The 20,712-nt window shown below is 47.7% G+C and overlaps 1 protein-coding gene across 1 annotated transcript in view; it reads left to right on the top strand.

Moving 5' to 3' along the window:
• The window catches only part of GALNT18 (polypeptide N-acetylgalactosaminyltransferase 18), a 350,227-nt gene that overhangs the window by 235,831 nt on the left and 93,684 nt on the right, over positions 1-20,712 (top strand). Inside the window, exons 4-5 of the mRNA XM_047691422.1 lie at positions 14,198-14,381; positions 15,909-16,106. Coding sequence (XP_047547378.1) covers positions 14,198-14,381; positions 15,909-16,106 — 382 coding nt within the window. The remainder of the gene's footprint in view (positions 1-14,197; positions 14,382-15,908; positions 16,107-20,712) is intronic.

Here is a 20,712-nt window from a genome sequence, read left to right as displayed (position 1 = left end):
TGTCCTTCCTCATCTCTTATTATAGTCTTTGGCTTAAAATCTAATTGATCTGCTATAAGGATTGCCACTCCTGCTTTCTTCTGATGTCCATTAGCATGGTAAATTCTTTTCCACCCCCTCACTTTAAACCTGGAGGTGTCTTCGGGTTTAAGATGAGTTTCTTATAGGCAACATATAGATGGGTTTTGTTTTTTTATCCATTCTGATACCCGGTGTCTTTTGATTGGGGCATTTAGCCCATTAACATTCAGGGTAAGTATTGAGAGATATGAATTTAGTGCCATTGTATTGCCTGTAAGGTGAGTGTTATTGTATATTGTCTCTGTTTCTTTCTGATCTACTACTTTTAGGGTCTCTCTTTGCTTAGAGGACCCCTTTCAATATTTCCTGTAGAGCTGGTTTGGTATTTGCAAATTCTTTCAGTTTTTGTTTGTCCTGGAAGCTTTTAATCTCTCCGTCTATTTTCAATGATAGCCTAGCTGGATATAGTATTCTTGGCTGCATGTTTTTCTCATTTAGTACTCTGAATATATCATGCCAGCTCTTTCTGGCCTGCCAGGTCTCTGTGGATAAGTCTGCTGCCAATCTAATATTTTTACCATTGTACGTTACAGACTTCTTTTCCCGGGCTGCTTTCAGGATCTTTTCTTTGTCACTAAGACTTGTCAATTTGACTATTAGGTGACGGGGTGTGGACCTATTCTTATTGATTTTGAGGGGGTTTCTCTGAACCTCCTGGATTTTGATGCTTGTTCCCTTTGCCATATTGGGGAAATTCTCTCCAATAATTCTCTCCAACATACCTTCTGCTCCCCTCTCTGTTTCCTCTTCTTCTGGAATCCCAATTATTCTAATGTTGTTTCGTCTTATGGTGTCACTTATCTCTCGAATTCTCCCCTCGTGGTCCAGTAGCTGTTTGTCCCTCTTTTGCTCAGCTTCTTTATTCTCTGTCATTTGGTCTTCTATATCGCTAATTCTTTCTTCTGCCTCATTTATCCTAGCAGTGAGAGCCTCCATTTTTTATTGCACCTCATTAATAGCTTTTTTGATTTCAACTTGGTTAGATTTTAGTTCTTTTATTTCTCCAGAAAGGGCTTTTATATCTCCCGAGAGGGTTGCTTTAATATCTTCCATGCCTTTTTCAAGCCCAGCTAGAACCTTGAGAATCATCATTCTGAACTCTATATCTGACATATTACCAATGTCTGTATTGATTAGGTCCCTAGCCTTTGGTACTGCTTCTTGTTCTTTTTTTTGTTGTGAATTTTTCCACCTTGTCATTTTGTCCAGATAAGAGTATATGAAGGAGCAAGTAAAATACTAAAAGGGTGGCAACAATCCCAGGAAAATATGCTTTAGCCAGATCAGAAGAGATCCCAAATCGTGAGGGGGGAGAAAGGGGATAAAAAGGGGTTCAGAAAGAAAAAAAAAAAAAAGAAACTATTAAAAAAAGAAAGCCGATAAAAAATATAAAAAGGAAAAAAATATATATATATTAGATAAACTACTTAAAAAACGTTTAAAAAGAAAACGGTAAAAGTTAAAAATATTTAGCAGAAGAAGAGAAAAAAAATTGAAAAAGAAAAAAAATTAAATTAACTGCAAGGCTAAAGAATCGTGGGGAGAAAGCCATGAGTTCTGTGCTTTGCTTTCTTCTCCTCTGGAATTCCGCCGCTCTCCTTGGTATTGAAACTGCACTCCTTGGTAGGTGAACTTGGTCCTGGCTGGGTTTCTCATTGATCTTCTGGGGGAGGGGCCTGTTGTAGTGATTCTCAAGCGTCTTTGCCCCAGGCAGAGTTTCACCGCCCTTACCCGGGGCCGGGCTGAGTAATCCGCTCGGGTTTGCTGGGTTTGCTTTCGGGAGCTTTTGTTCCCTGAGCGCTTTCCGTAGAGTTCCGGAGGGCGGGGATGAAGATGGCGGCCTCCCGGTCTCCGGCCCAGAGGAGCCGAGAGCCCGGGGCCCCACTCCTCAGTGCGCCCTCTGAGAACAGTGCCCAATTACTCCCGTCACCCTAGCCTCCGGCCGCGCTCTGAGTTGACCGAGCCTGCGACCGGTTTAAGGTAACCCTGAGCTGAGAGTCACTCCTCGGCTCTGTCTCTGTAGCCGGCTTCCCCGTTCTAATACCTGTGAGCTCTGTGACACTCAGACACCCCCGATCCTTCTGTGACCCTGCGGGACCTGAGGTCACGCTGACCCCGCGTGGGCTTCACCCCGGTTAAGCCTCTGGAGCGATGTCCCTCAGCGGAACAGACTTTTAAAAGTCCCGATTTTGTGCTCCGTTGCTCCGCCGCTTGCCGGGAGCCGGCCTCTCCCCCCGCGGTCTATCTTCCAGTCGCTTTGGATTCACTTCTCCGCCAGTCCTACCTTGCAGATAGTGGTTGATTTTCTGTTTCTAGAGTTGCTGTTCTTCTTCTCTTCGATCTCCTGTTGGATTTGTAGGTGTTTGCAATCTTTAGATAAGCTATTTAGCTGATCTCCCGCTACCTGAAGTAGTCTCAGCCTGCTACTTCTCCGCCATCTTGACTCCTCCCCCTAGGCACTTCCTAAGGAAGAAGGGAACAGGGGAGTTCAGACTAATGAACATTCAGTAACAGCAATCCTTAAGCACTTATAACATGTCCTTCATAGTCTCACAGAACCCTACAGCCACCCAAAGAAGTAGGTAACATTATTTCCATCTCAGCAATAGGTAATTGAGGCTCAGAGAGGTTAACACCCAAAGTCACACAGCTGATAGTTGGCCACACCCGGAATTAAATTAAAATCAGTCTGTCCCCTGAGTCCCTGCTCTTTCTGCTTTGTGTGACATCTTTCAATAAAAAAACAAAAACCCAAGGACTGAGAGCAGAGCTCTTGGGTTCTGCCTTATTGTGCACCTCTTCACAGGATTCTTTCCTTTGAGAATAGATTGCCTAAGGATGTTCAGTGAGCTGAGGAAAAGAGCACCAAACCCGCTGATCTGACAAGCACTGACAGTGGGTGGGGTATAAATATGTGTGCAAAGCCCACGACATCTCCTGAGTCATGACTCAGCCAGGCTGGGGCTGCTCGTCTCACACAGCCTGAGCAGCCAGTGATTTGCAGAAGTACAGAGTTGACTTAGAGCCTGTGGGAGCCTTCGCTCTTCCCCCAGAGGACACTCAGGGCTCTGCCATAGGACTTGGACCTCAAGGCCTACTGGTGGTCCTCACTGGTCTCCTGGAACCCATCAGTGTTTCCAGTGCCCTGTGTCCATGTTCCAAGGAGAAAAAAATTCCTTCCCTTCCCCTAGCCTTTCCTCTACTTGAAGAGCCGCAGAAGAAGGAAGAATTCTGAAAGAGCCTCAGCAGGGTCAGATGAGGTAAGAGGAAAGTTTCGGGGAGGGAGCAGTTCATGCAAAGGTACTGTGGCACCACTGAGTTCAGTGTGTTTGGAAATGTGACTTGAGCACAGAGGCTTGCCAAGGAGGCAAAGCAAGCAGGGACTGGGACCTTCAGTGCCGTAGGCCAACAGTGATGCGGCCAGGGCTGGGGCTTGGGGGGAGGTTGTTACTGTAGCGTGTATAGAAGCTTAGACTTCCAGCATCTCAGGACCATGGGAGTCAATCTCCAAAAATCACAGACTTTCAAGATCTCAGAATCTTGAAATTTTGGACTCATAACCTAAACTCTTATGCTGTCGGTCATGAGGTTTTGGATCAAGTTTCTGAGCTGGGCAGCACTCAGAGCTCTCCAAGTCTTGCACAAAAGGAGAATTTAGCACCAGAATTCCAGCTGGCCTCCAGCTTAACTGCCAACAGCAACTGAACATTCCCAAGGGCCCATACTAGACCTCGCCCTCCTGGAATCCCCTTTGTGTGCTGGGACACCAGCAGGGTCTGTTCTCAGCTCAGATCTGACCCGCTGTTATAGGTCCCATGCCAGCATTTCCTGAAGCTTTGAGGTCTTGGTAACTCCCTCCGTTGAAGTTCACAGCAAGGGCTGTGCTCAGTACTCCCGAGCTGGAGGGGCGGGACCTGAAGCAGTGTCCGCTCCACTCTGCCTGGATGCAGCTGGCATTAATCACCCATCCTGGCATTTTTAATAAGTCCTGGGATTCCTGCTGAAAACCATCAGAGGAGCAGGAGTATTTTATGCCCTGTAAGTAATTTCGCATGCTAGCATTTGGGCCACTGTCCCACCTTTACTTTCTATGGGTTTCTGTCTCACACAGCCCCAGGCAAGCTGGCCCTCGTCCAAGGTCATTTCATCCACGAGGACAACTGATTTCTATTAGTCCATTATTCCTGTTTTCATTTTCTGAATTGCTCATGGTGGATGAATAGAGAACTGGTGGACTAGAGAGCCTGGAGCTCTGGTCCTGCGGGGCAGGGGAGATGGGGGGAAGCTGGAATCTCTTCCTGGTTGCTCGGATTACCAGCTCTGTGACCACCACAAGTCTGAGGGTGTCAGGAGCAGAAAGAGTGTGATCGCTCAGCAGCGCCTCTCTGACGTATGGCCGGGACCCCATGGTGAACACCCAGACTGGTCCAGGAAGACTTTTGTTCTTGGCCCTCTAGTCTATCTCCCAGCCACGAGTGTACCTTAATTGTACCTGATTGTGAATTCCGAAGGTGAGTGAGGAATAAGCCCTCTAGGAAACCCAAACCCAGACCCTCTTCCCTCATTCGTAGGTCTTGCTTGCTTGGGGATTTTGACCCCAGAGAAAGGATTTGTGTATGAATACTCTCCCAGCCCTCCAGTTGAAAGGAAGCTGAGTGTGGCAATCTGATCCCCTCCCTTGGGCTATAAGGATACATAGTAGCTAGAAGAAGATATTTTCTTTCTGAACTGAATCCATGATCACAGAAGGCTCTTGAAGGAGGCCTGAGGCCTATGGCTTCTTCAGTAGGCTATGGGACAGAGTGGCAAATAGCAGTCTTTGGAGTCAGACAGATCTGACTTTGAACCCCTACTCATTCTTTACCATCTGTGTCTATTGGGTATGTCATTGGAAGTCTGCTCCTTGAGTTTTCTCCTTTGTCGTTTGAAGATCATCGTATGTGGGATGCAGAACATGGACCCGAGCCCGGGTGCCTGGGTCTCATCCTCATCCTACCCCCTTCCAGCCCTAGGACCCTGAGCAAATCCCTCCTCCTCTCTGTGCTCCAAGTGCCTCATATATGGAATGGGGCTAATCATACACTTTACCTGGAGGAGTATAATAGTTGTTGAGAGTACAGCATGAGAAATAGCTGAAGTGGGTTTGGAACAATACCTGGCATGTGGTAAGCACTAAATAAATAAAGCATTAGCTATAAATGTCATTGTTTACAGGGTGCTAGTGAGATTTCAATTAGATGAGCATCTAGAATAATGGACAGTATTTTGTGTGTGCTTAACATACCATTGCTGGATGAATGAATAAAGATCGGGATGGGTAACTATCCAGCAAGGGGGAGACACCCACAGAACTGCAGCCTTTCTAGCTGGGCCTTGGCACAGTGTGCTGGGCTGACCTGGACTTTTGGCGGCTGGTCATGCACACCTTCTGCCAACGCTGTGTGCCCAGCTCTAGGGCTCAGTGGCATCAAGTTAATAGCTTGAAATCTGCTCTGGTGGTGGTATTCATAGCACAGACATGGGCTGGTGTTATAAATCAAGTTTTGGTTTGTTGTTATCGAGACAGAGAGAGAGAAAAGAGAGGAGGGAGGGAGGGAGAGAGAAATGGGAGAGAGAGAGAGAGAAAGAGAAGCATTGATTTCCACCTAACACATCCCTGACTGTCCAGGGGACCATTTTTACACCTGCCACTGCCATCTTCAGAGACCAGTTCTGACCATGTTATTACAGCATACAGGATCCAAAATAAGACATTTTGGAGCAGATAAGAAGGTATTAGTGGATGTTGAGAGCCTGGCTTTGGAGACCCCATGAAGTGAGGAGTGCATAAATTTTGTGGGTTTGGTCATCACTAAGCCTGGCTGTGGCATGATCTGGGTGCCCATTCTGGGGCTTTCTGTAACTTGCCAAGACTAAATTAATGCTTGGAGCCTCCCAGGAAGATCATGACACTCTGCCTGGACCCTTCCACCCTCCTCTAAATGCCATCTGTGGAGCTCCTAAGTGGAGCCTTTCCCCAAGTCCTGAGTAAGGAGAACCATTTAAGGCCATTCCAAATCTACTTTGGTACCAACTGACTTTGACATAGTGCAGCGATGAAAGGAGCCGGACTGAAGTGCGGCTGGTAAGCGCATGGGACAGGAGAAGGAAACCGTGCAAGCATTTGTAAATGGCCCAGGCCTTGAAGGCTCATCCAAAGTGATCTTAAAGGGAGAGGAATGGGGGCGCCTGGGTGGCTCAGTGGGTTAAGCCGCTGCCTTCGGCTCGGGTCATGATCTCAGGGTCCTGGGATCGAGCCCCGCATCGGGCTCTCTGCTCAGCAGGGAGCCTCCTTCCTCCTCTCTCTCTGCCTGTCTCTCTGCCTGCTTGTGATCTCTCTCTCTGTCAAATAAATGAATAAAAAATTCTTAAAAAAAAAAAAAGGGAGAGGAATGCACAAAGCAAGGCTGCCTTGGGTGTGTCCTGGGATCAAGGCCGTCTCAGCCCAGTTTCCCCTCATTCATCAGCAGGCCCACAGCCCCCTCCAGCTTCTTCAAGGGGATGGGGGTGGGGTAGCCTCTCTATTTATTTATTTTTTAGCTCTTCCGGTAAGTGGATGATCAACCAGGTTTGACAACCGTTGCATCCTAATGAATAATCTCTCTTTTAAAATGTGTTGACATATCGTTTGTGTTTTGATGGCCCTAAAGGGCTTTAGAGGAAAGTCAGTTAATCTTCTGCTCTGAGGAAGACCAGCTACTGTTCACTCTTGGAAGAATAAACAGAAATGTGCTGTGCTTTTAATCTTTAAATTAGCACCAAAGGAGACTGGCAATTAGTAGCGCTTCTCAGTACGGGGGGGTGTTCATACTCCCTTTAGGCACTGGAGGGAGGGGTAACCACTTGGATCTAGGCTGGGTTTGGGGGATAACACTGAGTTAGGGAGGCAGGCAGGGCCGGCTCACCTGAAACTGTGGGGTTGGGCAGAAGGGACAAAAGGCAGTGCCCTGGGCAGAGGGAAGCTGGGGAATGACAGGGGACCATCCAAAGCAGCAGATCTGAAGATGACCACACACAGAGAATTGAAAACCGACTGGAAAATAAAGGGTCTGTTACTGAGGGCAGCGAAACAGATTCCAGGGGTTTGGAAGAATGGGGAGGGGGGAGCCTGTTTCGGACAGAGTCTGTTGCTTCCTGCGTAGGGCTGGAGCTGCACCTATTCTGATACTCTGATACTGCACCTATTCTGATACTGCACCTAAACTGATACTCCTCTATTAACAGATAACAGATAACAACTATTTCAGTTGTTATCAGTCTTGGCTGCCCATCAGAATCTCCCTGCGAGCTGGTGCGACAGTCAGAGACTCAGGCCCTGATCTACCTAATCGGACTCTGTGGAGGTCTCTGGAAACCAAGCAGATACTCAGGCGGGCTGGTAGAGAGGTGGAACCCAGAGTACAGAGTGTGAACTCCAGATCCAGCCCAGTTGGACTTAAATCCTGACTTCACCACTTACTCCCTGGGTCACATTGGGCCTTAATTTCCTTGTCTTCAAAATACAATGTTAATAGTAACTACATCACAGGGTTGTCAAAAGACTTCATTGAGATGATATTTGCAAACTGTAAAATGCCTGGTATGTTATCATTATCATTATCATTATTATTGTTTCCTTTATGAAAGAGTAGCCAGTCAATGCAGAGATAGTGGGGGTAAAGGAACTTCTGTCATCCTACCCATAGACATACACATCATAGACACCCATCAAGAGTTAAAAAGTCACATGCTGGTTGGGACCATAGTATCTTGGAGAACTATGACTTCTTAGCTTGGGTTCCCTCAGAACCAGACCCTGAGATGCAAGTTGAGGCCAGGTTGTGTAGACGAGCCCTGGAAACAGTGATGAAGGAGGGGGCAGACCTCGAAAGAGCAAAGGCCCATCGGGCATCAATTTCCTGATCGGTTCTTTTCCTTTCTGCAAGAGATAAAGAGTACCTCATTAGGTGTTTTAATCAGATTAATGGCCATTAGTACCAGACTTCTCCTGCTCCGCCTGCATTTTGTTTCTTTTGGGATGACTCTGTGAAGCTAATTGCTTTTTACAGGAGCAGCACAGGGGCAGATCATGGGGAGGAAAGAAAACGCTCTGTCTGACCAGGCTGGTCAAATTCCACATTTTGACTTGGCTTCTAAGTCTAGAGGAGGGAGAGCAGGCAAGCAGCCTGCACTCAGCGGGCTTGGAGGGGAGGCCTGGCGTGGGGAGGGTGGAGAGCAGCCCTGACCTCCTAAGAGGGGAATGGTGTTTGATGAGCTCGGCTCCTGGGAGTGCTGATTCACAGAGGTCCTTCAGATGTCAGCTGAGCAGGGATTTGTGGACAGCAGGAGAGGGCTGGAGGAGCAACACAGACAGGATGACACCTGGCCCCATGCAGGGTGCAAATTGTATTTCTCCCGTCAACTCTGACTATTGACAACTCCACCATTGATTCTAAATCTGGCAAAGTCACAGAGAGCAGACTCCCTACCTCCTCTTTCCCCAACACATTAAAACAGACATGAAATACAGCTTTTCCCCTTCTTTCCACAGTGATGCTCCTGCCGTGCTCCCCCAAGACACTTCGTTAAAAGTTATTCATGGATATTTCAAGAAGTAGTTAAAGGTAGCTTACTGAGGGGGGAAAAGTGAAAGAATGCAACTTGGAGACAGGAAGTTGAACATCAGATCTTTAGCAAAAGTAGAAAAGCAAAAATGCTGAACCCTGTGATTAGTCATCAGATTTTTCTCTGAGCTTCCTGGCAGCCTCAGCAAAAAGGTCAATATGAGGGGTTATATATTTGTGTTTGGGTATAAAGAAGACCACAAGTTCTTCATATTTTTTTTAGCTGAGTTCTGAGAGGTATTTGTCATATATACATTATAGATGATATGTAATGGGCAGTGTCCTGGACCATAGTTTCCTAGCAAACTCAGAAGTGCCTCTGAGATAGTTCTTTCTTGCTTTGGCAACTGATAAAAGTTGAAGGAAAACATGAAAACCTAATTGTTAAAGGCACTTTGCAAAAACTATGAGCCGGTACTAACTGTGATATTTCAGGACTTTTTCAATGTTTGATGGCAGCTGTTCGATCATGGCTAAGGGAATGCTGTCTTCTAATCAGTAGCCAGTGTCTGGGATGCAGCGGGCTAAGAACAGAATTTTTTTCCTAGCTAGTCCACCAGAAACCTTTATTTTGGTTCTTTTGCCAGAGCTCAGAGGTAGAAAGGGGCAAGCAGCTCCTATGAGAAGCAAAGTTTTTCTTCTCTTGCTGCCACCTTGTAAGTGGTTCTTCTGTGTCTGTCTGGCGCTTCTCATTTCCTGTGCGTCAGGAGTTCACGATCACAACGTCAGCACCACACCAGAATAATAGAGCCCGTTTTGTTAGCCTTTGTGTGCAACAAACCAGCCCACAAGTTAGTGGTTTAAAACAGTAGCCATTTACTGGCTCACGGTTCTGTAATAAGGCAGCTCATGTCTGCTCTGCAGGGTGTCAGCTGGGCTCCCCCCGCATTTACAATCCGCTGAAGGATCCAAGATGGCCTCACTCACATGTCTTGGCCTCGGTGGGGTGGCCTAAATTAATGGGGACTTCCTGGGCCTCTCAAGCTCAAGGAGGCTGGTCTTCCTTACTTAGGGTAGCAAGACAATGAAAGCCTCCTAAGGCCTATGCCTGCACAAGCCCAGGTCCCTCCTGCAGCGTCCTGTTGCCCCACAGTCAGCCCGGATTCAGTGTGTAGAGTAGCTACACAAGAGTACGAATTCAGGGAGGTGGGATTCTTGGAGGGTTGTTGGGTGGCAATTATCTATGGCCCTGTGCCACCAATAAACTCAACCACAGAGGTCCTGTAGGCAGCGGTTCTCACCCAACGGGTGGGATGGGAGAGAAGGGGACAAGTATGTCCCCCTTGGGGATGAGGAAAGGTATCATTTGCTATTAGCCCATTTCTCACTCTAAGTTCCTGGACTCACGCCACCATCATAAGTCCAAATACCAGGCTTCTTGAGTTCTATTTAAAATTTTCAAAACGGAGGGGCACTGGGTGGCTCAGTCGTTAAAGCTTCTGCCTTCAAATCAGGTGATGATCCCAGGGTCCCGGGATTGAGCCCCATGTTTGGCTCCCTGCTTGGCGGGAAGCCTGCTTCTCCCTCTCCCACTCCCCTTCCTTGTGTTCCCTCTCTCGCTGTGTCTCTCTCTGTCAAATAAAGTCTTTAAATAAATAGATAAATAGATAAATAAATAAAATTTTCAAAATGGTTATGTCAGAGATGGACCTTTGAAGACATGGAACAGGAAATGTTTTAAGAGGCCTCCTGGCAGCCACGCTTGAAGACACTGTAAGCACGGGGCACACCAAGTTAGGCCCCTCCATCTATGGCCAACCTTGGACAGCTGCATCCCAAGCCTCTCCAGTCGGCTGTGCTGTTGCAGATCCTGAGGTCATGTTCACATCAGCTAAAGTGAGATACACAGTGTGTTAATGGCAGCCTCAAAGTCAGTTCAATATTCATCAGGCTGGAACGAGAAAGCCTGACAGGCCTCACTGGCCCTAACTCCGGGAAAGGGTCACACTGTGTGAAAGGATGAGTCGAATGACAATTGAGGCCATATGCTGATCACTTTTGCAGAAGCCAGAAAGCAGGAGGGCTAGATCATCCAGCCACTGGATAACAGAATTAGGGACAAGACATTCTGACTTCAGAAAGATGGTGTAAATCTTTAAAAAGATTGAAAGAGGGCTAAACATAAGATCCTATGTTTTGGCTCAGAGCATGCGTATACACACACACACACAAGCACGCACCCACACATGCATGCAGCTGTGAAGAAAAGGAATGAAGGAGCCTGACTTGGCAGCACCAGGTGAAGAGGACCTGTAGTTGTCTGTTTCCAGGAAGCTCAAGTTGAGTCGAAAGCAGGCCAAATTAATGTGACCTTCAACTACATGAATAGGAGCATAGACTCTAGGATGAGGGAGGTAATTTGTTCATTCTATTCTCTATAACCCAGAGTACTCCATAAGTATTAGACCAATTTCTAGGTGTGTAATTTAAAAGTGTTAGAGAAAACCACATAACTCGAGGGAAGTTTGGTGTGATTAAAGAACCTGAACTTAGAGGAACTAAAGACACTTCACCTAAAGAAATCCCCAGCAAGGACTTAAGGATGGTCTTTAGATGGTTGTCATGTGGAAGAGGGATTGGATCTGCCCCCTTTGGCCCCCAGAATAAATCTTGGACCAGTGAGTGGAAGGTGGAAGGCCCCTGGCATTTGAAACATCTAACAGCTGGAGTGGCCCAGAAAGGAATGGGCTGTGTAGTGTGTCAGGTCACTGCGGGGCTGAAGGATCGATCACACATCAGGTTAGCCAGAGGGGACCCAACCTTAGAGGGGTAATCCATTCAAAACAAATGTTAAAATCCGGTCCGACTAACTCTGAGGTCTTGGCATTCATAGCGATTTGCCCAAGGTCACAGAGCAAGTTGGTAGATGTTTAGGACCTGTCTTTACTGCCTCCTTTTCTGCATTTCTGCCCTGGATGCCAAGTTCCCTCACCAATGTGATGATGACTCAAACAGAGATGCCTAGGGACCATATCCTACCCATCCATCCAGACCGATTTGTTTGGCCAGCATCGTGTGTAAAAAGATTTGAAATTGGGGCGCCTGGGTGGCTCAGTGGGTTAAAGCCTCTGCCTTTGGCTCAGGTCGTGATCCCGGGGTCCTGGGATCGAGCCCCACATCGGGCTCTCTGTTCAGTGGGGAGCCTGCTTCCCTCTTTCTCTCTGCCTGCCTCTCTGTCTACTTGTGATCTCTGTCTGTAAAATAAATAAATAAAATCTTAAAAAAAAAAAAAGATTTGAAATCAATGTCTGCAGGAGGGCGTACCAGTTCTGGCAGTGGCCACCGTGCCCCATGGTCTTCCCTGGGCATGAGGTCCCTGCACATGCTCACATCTCCTGCTTGGCCACCGTGGCCTTGCTACTTGCCGAATCTAACCTAGAGACAAGGCAGAGCAGGAGTAGGAGGTCCTGAACCAGAGCCCATGAAGAAGGCTTTGCAGCTCCTTCTTCTCTTATAGCTCCCAGCATGATGGAAACTGACGAAGGGCAGAAAGGAGGTGTTTTTTGTTTTTTTGTTTTTTTTTTTTAGCATCTACAACGTGCTATGCATTTTTCACACATGTTAATCCCTTTAATCCTCATAACAACTCTGTTAGTTTCCTAGAGCAGCCATAACAAAGTACCACAAATTAGGTAGCTTAGAGCAATAGAAATTTATTGTCTCACCATTCTGGAGTCCAAAATCAAGTCCAAATTAAGCAGGGCCACGCCCTGTCTGAAGGTGATAGAGAAGGATCTGTTCCAGGCCACCTAACTTCTCATACCTCAGGTCTTCCTCGGTTTATAGGTGGTCATCTTCTCTTTCTGTTTCCCTTCTTGTCTTTCTTCTTTGCCTCTGTGTCTGTGTCCGAATTTCCTCCTTTTTTAGGAATACCTGTTATATGGGATTAGGACCTAAGGATCTTAATTCGGTTAAATCTGCAAAGACCTTATTCCCAAAGAAGGTCATCTTCTAAGTTACTAGGGGTTAGATTTCAACATACCTTTTTGCAGGGACACAGTTCAACCCCTAACAGTCCACCCTGCACTTCCCCACAATTCACATCCTTACCACATGCAAAATACATTCACCACATCCGACATCCACACAGACATCAACAACTAGTTTAGTAACAGGTCCAGGATTATAACACTGATACTTGGAAAGCAGCCTTAAAGTGCAGAATTGCTGACCCCAAACACCATCCTTTCTATTGCACAGGGCTGCTGCTATGGGGCATGACCACCGTGTGCCAGACACTGTGCCTGCTACCTCATACCCTTTTGTCACAGTGCCATGCTGGTCTGGCAGGGCCCCAGACTGGGCACCAAGGGGCGCAGAGCTCTTACTATCATCATCTTCTTCTTCTTCTTCTTCTTCTTCTTCTTCTTCTTCTTCTTCTTCTTCTTCTTCTTCTTCTTTTTTTAAGATTTTGTTTATTTATTTGAGAGAGAAAGAGAGAGAGCATGAGAAGGAGGAGGGTCAGAAGGAGAAGCAGACTTCCTGCAGAGCAGGGAGCCTGATGCAGGACTCAATCCTGGGACTCCAGGATCATGACCTGAGCCAAAGGCGGTTGCTTAACCAACTGAGCCACCCAGGCGCCCTGTTCCTACTGCCTTCTGATAGGGAGGAGGCTCAGCCCAAGTTTGTCTGTCCCAGGGCCTGGGCATGAGCAGGCTGAGAAGGTGGAGGAGGGCACCCGAACGGGCAGTCCAGGAGAACACAGACAAAGGGAAACAGAGCCCTGGGGAGATGCAGTGGTTGCAGGTAGGAGAATGCAGCCCACCTGGGTCATTCTGGAGGGAGGGGTGTCGTGGGCTATTGCCTGAACTTCTGTGGAAGACCCAATGAATGTGGCTGCCGTGCTGTCACTAGCTGGGAGGCGAGGGGACGGCAGGAGCCATTTACATTTATGAAGAAGCAGGGGAATCAGATGCTTAGCCAGGCAACGGCAGGCAACAGCCCGATACCAACTGCTCACATGGCATAATGCCTGGTCCTCCACTTCCTGGAAAGATGGCGATCCAGGCAGTTTATTAGGCAGGCGATCTAATCTTCGTAGATGGAAGCTTTCTTTGAGCATTAGAGGAGCTCCAGTGGAGGGCACTGGGGAAGAAAGAGGCCACTGAGCTAATGAGAAGAATATGGCTTTGGAAGTCATCAGACCCGGCTTGAAACCAGCCCGTGCCACTCACGAGCTGCGTGGCATCGGACAAATTGAGAAACCCTTCTGAGCCCCGTTCTCCCGTGGGCCGGTTGTGGGGATTCAATAGACAGGGCGTGGGAAGCACGCGGCCCTGTGCGAGTTGCTGAGCTCAATACAGCTGTTTCCCTTTGAAGCTGAGTGGCGCCGGCCATCCTGGGGAACATGAAGGGGACCCGGGGAGGGAAATGGACCCTCCAGCCTCTCTCTGGGGGAGTCCATTCACCCTAAGAGGGTGAATGTCTTCATCGCACCTTCCCTGCTATGCTAATGATGCATTTTCTGCCCCCAGAGGAACTGAAGGAGAAGCTGACAGAGTATGTGGACAAGGTGAACGGCCAGAAGCCGGGTTTCATCAAAGTCGTGCGTCACAGCAAGCAGGAAGGCCTCATCCGCTCCCGAGTCAGCGGCTGGAGGGTGGCCACTGCCCCTGTAGTGGCCCTCTTCGATGCCCATGTGGAGTTCAATGTGGGCTGGTAAGTGCCCATCAGGAGAGGAAGATGAGTCCCAGTGTGGTCCAGGGCTGTGGCTCAAAGGAGTACAAAGCATGCTGGGATCTCAGTCATAGTCGGGGAAAGGAGAGAACCGTGGAAACAGCTGAGATCAGATGTATGACTGATGTAGGCAACAGGCCAGCCCTTCGAGGTTGGGGAGAGCTGGGGGTCAGCAGACCAATGCACAGTGTCTCAAGGGTATGGTGACATCGGGTGTGACCCTGGCTAGTGTCTTCCTCTAAGAGGCAGAATCTGGGAGAAGGTAGATGCTAAAGGCCAAGCTGAGAGTGCCAGCCCATCTAAGCACAGTGCGAGTGTCCAGCAAGGGACAGCTGGACCAGACTTGAGTCAGGAGCCCAACCACACAGGGTCAAGGCCCAGTGGTCAGAGGGGGAGAAGGTAGCTTGATGTCATCAGGTGGGATCCCCTCCTCCCCCAAAATGCCCGGCCAGGCGTAGCATAGAATCTCAGACTTTCCCTACTGGTGAAACTGGGTCTTAAAACTTCCTTTCTCTGGTGAGGGCTGCTGGGTGGCTGCGTGGGGCAAAAGAAAGGGTATATGGCCTCAGTGGCCACAGCCAAGCAGGGATGGGGCACCTGACCCCGATATCCCAGCAGGGCTGGAGGGTGCACTCTGGCCGGCCCCTGTGTGTGGCTTTGCAGAGAGCAAGGGTGAGGAGGGCCCTTAGTAGGAAGGAGCCACCAGGCATGCACACCACATGGCTAGATTTGGGCAGAGTTTTACATAACAGACTCAAATTAAGGCTGCAATGAAGCCGTTTTTTATAGTTGAAGTCCCTGCTTGCCATTTGTGACTATTTAAAAAGCATTTTCATTGGATTTATGGCCAGAAGAGAAGAGGGACACTTACTATTTCAAGCTGATTTGAATAAACAATTATGCAACAAATGCATTATTAATAAGAATCTCATCATTCCTGTCTGCAAACACTTTACTTGCATGGTGTCCATTGGGGCCTCCTGGCTGCTTGCAAAGCCCTACTCCCCACCTCTCTGTAGGCAGTGGAGAACCCGTGGGATGGGGTGGCGTGTCTGGAGGACGGAAGCAGCCATGAGTAACTGGTGGAAATACGTTTGTTCTCACCTCCATGCCTCTGCCATCCTCATCTGCCTTTTCCTCCTGCTTGATACAATGAATTTTAGCAAAATCAAAGCCCAAGTTGAAAGCTTCCCATGGAACCTCAGATCTCCTTTCTTCTTGCTTAGGTCTTAATATTTTTTTTTTTTCTAGTGGAAAAAGGGAAATCAAACAGACATAAGGATCTAAGGCACTAATGGTCTCTCAGCTCAGCCCAGGACGTGCTGCAGGAGTGGGGTGGAGGGGTGGAGATTAAACAGGGGCTCCTTCCCAGGAGGCCAAGCAACCTGCTGAAGCAGAGATCCAGGTGGCTTTTTGCCTTTTTCTGCAGGGGAAGGAGGGTCGGGGTCACCAGTCTGGTATTTACCCACCTTGGAAGCAGTGACCCTTCTCTCCCTCCCTCTTGCTCAGGGCTGAACCTGTGCTCACACGCATAAAGGAGAACCGGAAACGCATCATCTCGCCATCCTTTGACAACATCAAATATGACAACTTTGAGATAGAAGAGTACCCACTGGCTGCCCAGGGCTTTGACTGGGAGCTGTGGTGTCGCTACCTAAACCCCCCTAAGGCCTGGTGGAAGCTGGAGAACTCCACCGCCCCGATCAGGTAAAGCGTCCTTACCCGTGGGTCTCTCCACCTTATCTTCCATGCAGGGGCTCCCCTCCCAACTCAAGCCCTATTCCCCAAATTCCAGCCCCACTGTGGGATGACAGGATATGGGGGTTGGAAGGGAATTACAAATGACCTTCAGTCACCACTTACAGGCCTTTTCTGTAGAACCATGGCACCCAGAATCCACTCAGAGGCTCAAACTTACTCATTTCAGCACATCACCATGGGACACCTGCTGAGGGCCAACAGTTGTGCCTGGTGCCGGGGATCCAGAGTGATTAAGATGTAGTTCCTACCCCCAAAAGCCTGCAGTCTGGCGAGGACAGACAAAATAATTAGAATAGCAAATGACTGATGGAGGAAACTGTGTGGAAAGTGGAGAGAATCTTTTTTGGAGACTAGGATTTGCACTTGTTTTTAAGTGCAAATAGTAGATTGCAAGGTTGGGGCAGGAGCACTCATAGTTGAAGAGACAGCGTAAGTTCACAGACACAGAGGAAGTATAAAGGGACCTTTGCAGGGAGGAGCATGAGGAGGCAGCCCCATGCAATGAGTCCCAAGGGCCAGAGAGGCAAGATCGGACCCCACAGCAGCTTGGATCCCTCACCACTATTTGAGTTTATCCTGTAGGATTCAATTAAAAGTGGCTTCAAACTGCATTTCAAGGATGACAAACTTTTTGCCTTCACTGTTGCCTTCACAGACCCCAGATGACTCCTCTGTTCTCTGGGTCAGGACTCCTGCAACAGCCACCCCACCAGCCCTTATTTCTGTCTGGTTAATCACAGACCAGGTGCCTTTATGCTCTCTGCAAAGTCTTGCCCATTAAACACACAGATGACACCAGAGGTGGCCTAGGGGACTATTCTTGGAATGAAAGAGGAGATTAGAAACTGATGTTGTTTTGTATTACATGAGGGAGAAAGATTATGAAAAAATCTAATTAAAAGTGGGTGATTATTATCTGAGATCATATCTTTCCTTGCCAGAAGAAAAAAACTACATTCATATTTAAAACCGGATGGAAGAGAACCATCTAGCTTTCCTGCAGTTATCTCTGTTACCCACCTGTTAGCCCCTGCCACAATACTGTGTTGTTAAATATTTGTTCAGAGGTCACTGCGTGCAAGGGCCTTTCTCACACATGGTCTCATTTGCTTCTCATTATAACCTTGTGACAGCTCATTGTGTCACCCTTGTTTTATAAGATGGGGAAAACCCATAAGACAGAGGAAGGAGAATGGCTCTGCCAAAGGCTGTGGGCAGTGGAGCCAGGATCCAAACCTAGGTCAGCTAGATCCCACATGTAGTTGTCATCCTTGTAGACACCCACCGTTGAGCTCAGAACTGGCATGGCTGGATTTGTGCCTCAGCATGCTGAATGATCCTGGAAGGAAGTATGCTGTCATGCAAGGAGCATTCTTGCTGAAGACTGCACTGATATTACCTGCTTTGTTCTGCTCATCTTGAAATGTGTTGGCCTAGTCATAGTAAGCCAGTATTCTAGGCCCTTGACAGAGAATATCATCTCAGCCTCAAAGTTTTCATCACCTAATTCTTGTCAAAAATTTGACCAAGAGAAATTATATTCATGGAAGTTTTGGGGGAAGAACTGTATTGGTTTTATCCCTAGATGAAGACAACCCCACAGAAAGCTGTGGGTTATACAAATATACCTTGCCCACTTTGGCTCCTGTTTCTTTGGGGCTGTATGTCAGTGCTGTGTCCACATGATGTAAGCTATGAAAAGAGCCCAGACATACTATTGCATTCTAAAGTGACATCTTTGAACACTGAGGTGCATGTGGCCCTTCTTTTCACTACATCTGTATCTGTGGGGTGGTCCATATACACAATGGAATATTACTCAACCATCAGAAAGGATGAATACCCATCCACCACTTGCATTGACATGGATGGGACCGGAGGGGATTATACTGAGTGAAATAAGTGAAGCAGAGATAGACAATTATCATATGATTTCACATGTATGTGGAACATAAGAAATAGCATGGAGGACATTAGGAGAAGGAAGGGGAAAATGAGGGGGAAATCAAAGGGGGAGATGAACCATGAGAGACTATGGGCTCTGGGAAACAAACTGAGGGTTTCAGAAGGATGAGCCCGGTGATGGGTATGAAGGAGGGCACATATTGCATGGAGCCCTGGATGTTATATGCAAACAATGAATCATGGAACACTACATCAAAAACTAGTGATGTACTGTATGGTGACTAACATACTAAAAAAAATTTTAAAATAAAGTGATGTCTTTGAGAGGGTTGTTCACTATGTCCCAAAGTGACCTCTACAAAGACTGACATGAGAAATTTCTTTCAGACTGACTGCTAGTCAAAGAAAATCTTACTAGCCCCAAGGAATGAGTATATTTTCATGTGGGAACTCTAAATGTATTTCTAAGACACGTTCGTTCATTTTCACCTTGGCTGCCAGGAAGCTTAGCGTCAATTTTGTGGGTCTCCTTTAAGGACTGTCAAGGAGGACCTAATGCTGCATTCTAACTAGCCCCAATTTGTTGTAAACTTTTGGCCTTTTCAGACATTTATGTATTTTGTTTTTCATGGTATTGTACATTTTTTGTAAGCTATCTCTAATCCTTTGGGGAATGAGGCAAGGTATAACCCAATAACACATTCAGGCTGATTGGGTCCACTTCACACCCTAGCTGGTTAATAAGGAACAGACCGTCTGAAGTGTCCTATGCTCATGGCACAGCAACTGTTTTAGAGTACGCTGTTCCCCTGAGTGGGTTTGGCCAAATGGGGAAGGCCCCTTCCTGCATGTCTTAGAGCACCATGTTGAAATATTCAACATTTCCAGGATGTCGAGGACAAGGTTGAGACTTGACTCTGCCCACCCTGCCGGGCTGCTGTTTTTAAATCACCGTGTGTTTAAAGAAGGGATTCTCTGGGCTTTTTCAATGTGCAAGTGCATCTTTTTAAATGATTTTTCAAGGCAACACTATGCCCCACAGGTTTTCAAGGTTTTATATTATTTCATTCAATCCGTGTGAGGTTATAGTTGATTCTGTTCCGTAGATATGGAATCGGAGGCTCCAGGAGTCTAGGAAACTTTTCTCAGGGACACACGGACAGGCAAGTGTTGTCCTCATAGTGGGCCCCTCCAAGGACAGGGTCAAGCATCCTCCGTTAGAGCAGGAACTCAGCCCAGTTTAGGAGGAGTGGATTGAAGTGCATTGACTACCCTGGCTGCCCGTGGTCTATGGAATGTGAGCCCATCCTGAATAAAATGCTGTGATTTGAAAGTTGGAGGAGGGGCAGGGAGCCCAAGGCTCCTGTCTCCACCTGAGCAGCCTCCTGCATGGGCATAGTCCAAAGCGATGACCTTTGAAAGAGCTCTTTCTTCACCTTGATGAGTTTCCAGTTTCAAAGATGGGTCCATTTGCATGTGACTGACAGTTTTCTTATAGCTGAGAATCCATCATTTCTCTTTTTCTTTCTTCCCCTCCCCCACCCCAACTCCTTCAGCCACCTGCTGATAAGATGCTATACAAGGGCTAGAGATGGTAGCTGTGTGCGGTGGAACAATTCAAAGTCATTTGTGCAAGTTCATGGTCTCAGCAGAGACGCAGCCCCCGTGCGTTCATGCCGATTCTCCTAAGATGAATCACTCTTGGTGAAGTCCTGTGCCTCACTGGGCACCTGCCCACAGCCAGTGAGCCCCATGCTCACGCTCTCACTCAGGAAAGGCCCTCCGGCTCCTGCACTGACTGGTTGATGTGTGGCTCCGGCCTGAGACCCAGACCCTCCACTAAGCCCCACCTGGTGGCTCTCTCCCCCTAGGGTCCCACAGGCACCTTCAGATCAGTTTTCCCAGTAGGGAATGCTTCTTCCTTCTGAAACCAGCTTTTTCTCTACAGCCCGTGTTGATGGGTGGTCCCCACCCCACCATCACCCAAGCCATAAGCCAGCTGGCATCCCAATTCCTCCCTCTTTCTCACCTGTTCATCTGTCTCTAAGTTCTGTGGCTTTACATTAAAATGAGGCTTTAAACAATCCTTCTTACCATTCCTGATCCTCTGGTCAAGGACCTCATCAGGTCTCGCCAGACGTAGCAACAAGCTTCCCAACTGGATTCCTCTTTCCACCAGCCTCTTCCGGTCAGTCACCCGACAGCTGCCTGAGGGTTCTTTTCAAAAGCACAAATCTGTTCTCTTTATTTAAGTGTTTGTGTTTTTTTGGTTTGTTTCTTTTTTTTCTTTGTTTATTTATTTTGTTTCTTAAATTCCATGTATGAGTGAAATCATAGGGTATCTGTCTTCCTCTGACTGACTTATTTCTGCTCATACCAAAGTCTGCTTAAAATTCCTCACTGACACTCCTTTACCTCCAGATAAAATCCACATCATTTACCATGCTCTCCAAAGCCCCAACTAATCTTTCCAAGTGAACCAAGGTTTATGTGAGGAACCCAAGCAGGGGAAGGGTGGAGAGTTAGCGTGGGTGCCCCGGTAGAAACAGAGACTGGCTGTGTGGTTCGGAGCTCAGGCGTCAGGGTAGCCAGAGACGCAGACACTCAGGCCAGGCTGGTGGGTTGAACACCCCTCCCCTGGGCTGTC

This window comes from Lutra lutra, chromosome 10 (genome assembly GCF_902655055.1).
Source record: "Lutra lutra chromosome 10, mLutLut1.2, whole genome shotgun sequence".
Classification (NCBI taxonomy): Eukaryota; Metazoa; Chordata; class Mammalia; order Carnivora; family Mustelidae; genus Lutra; species Lutra lutra.
This window is presented reverse-complemented; position numbering and strand designations above follow the sequence as displayed.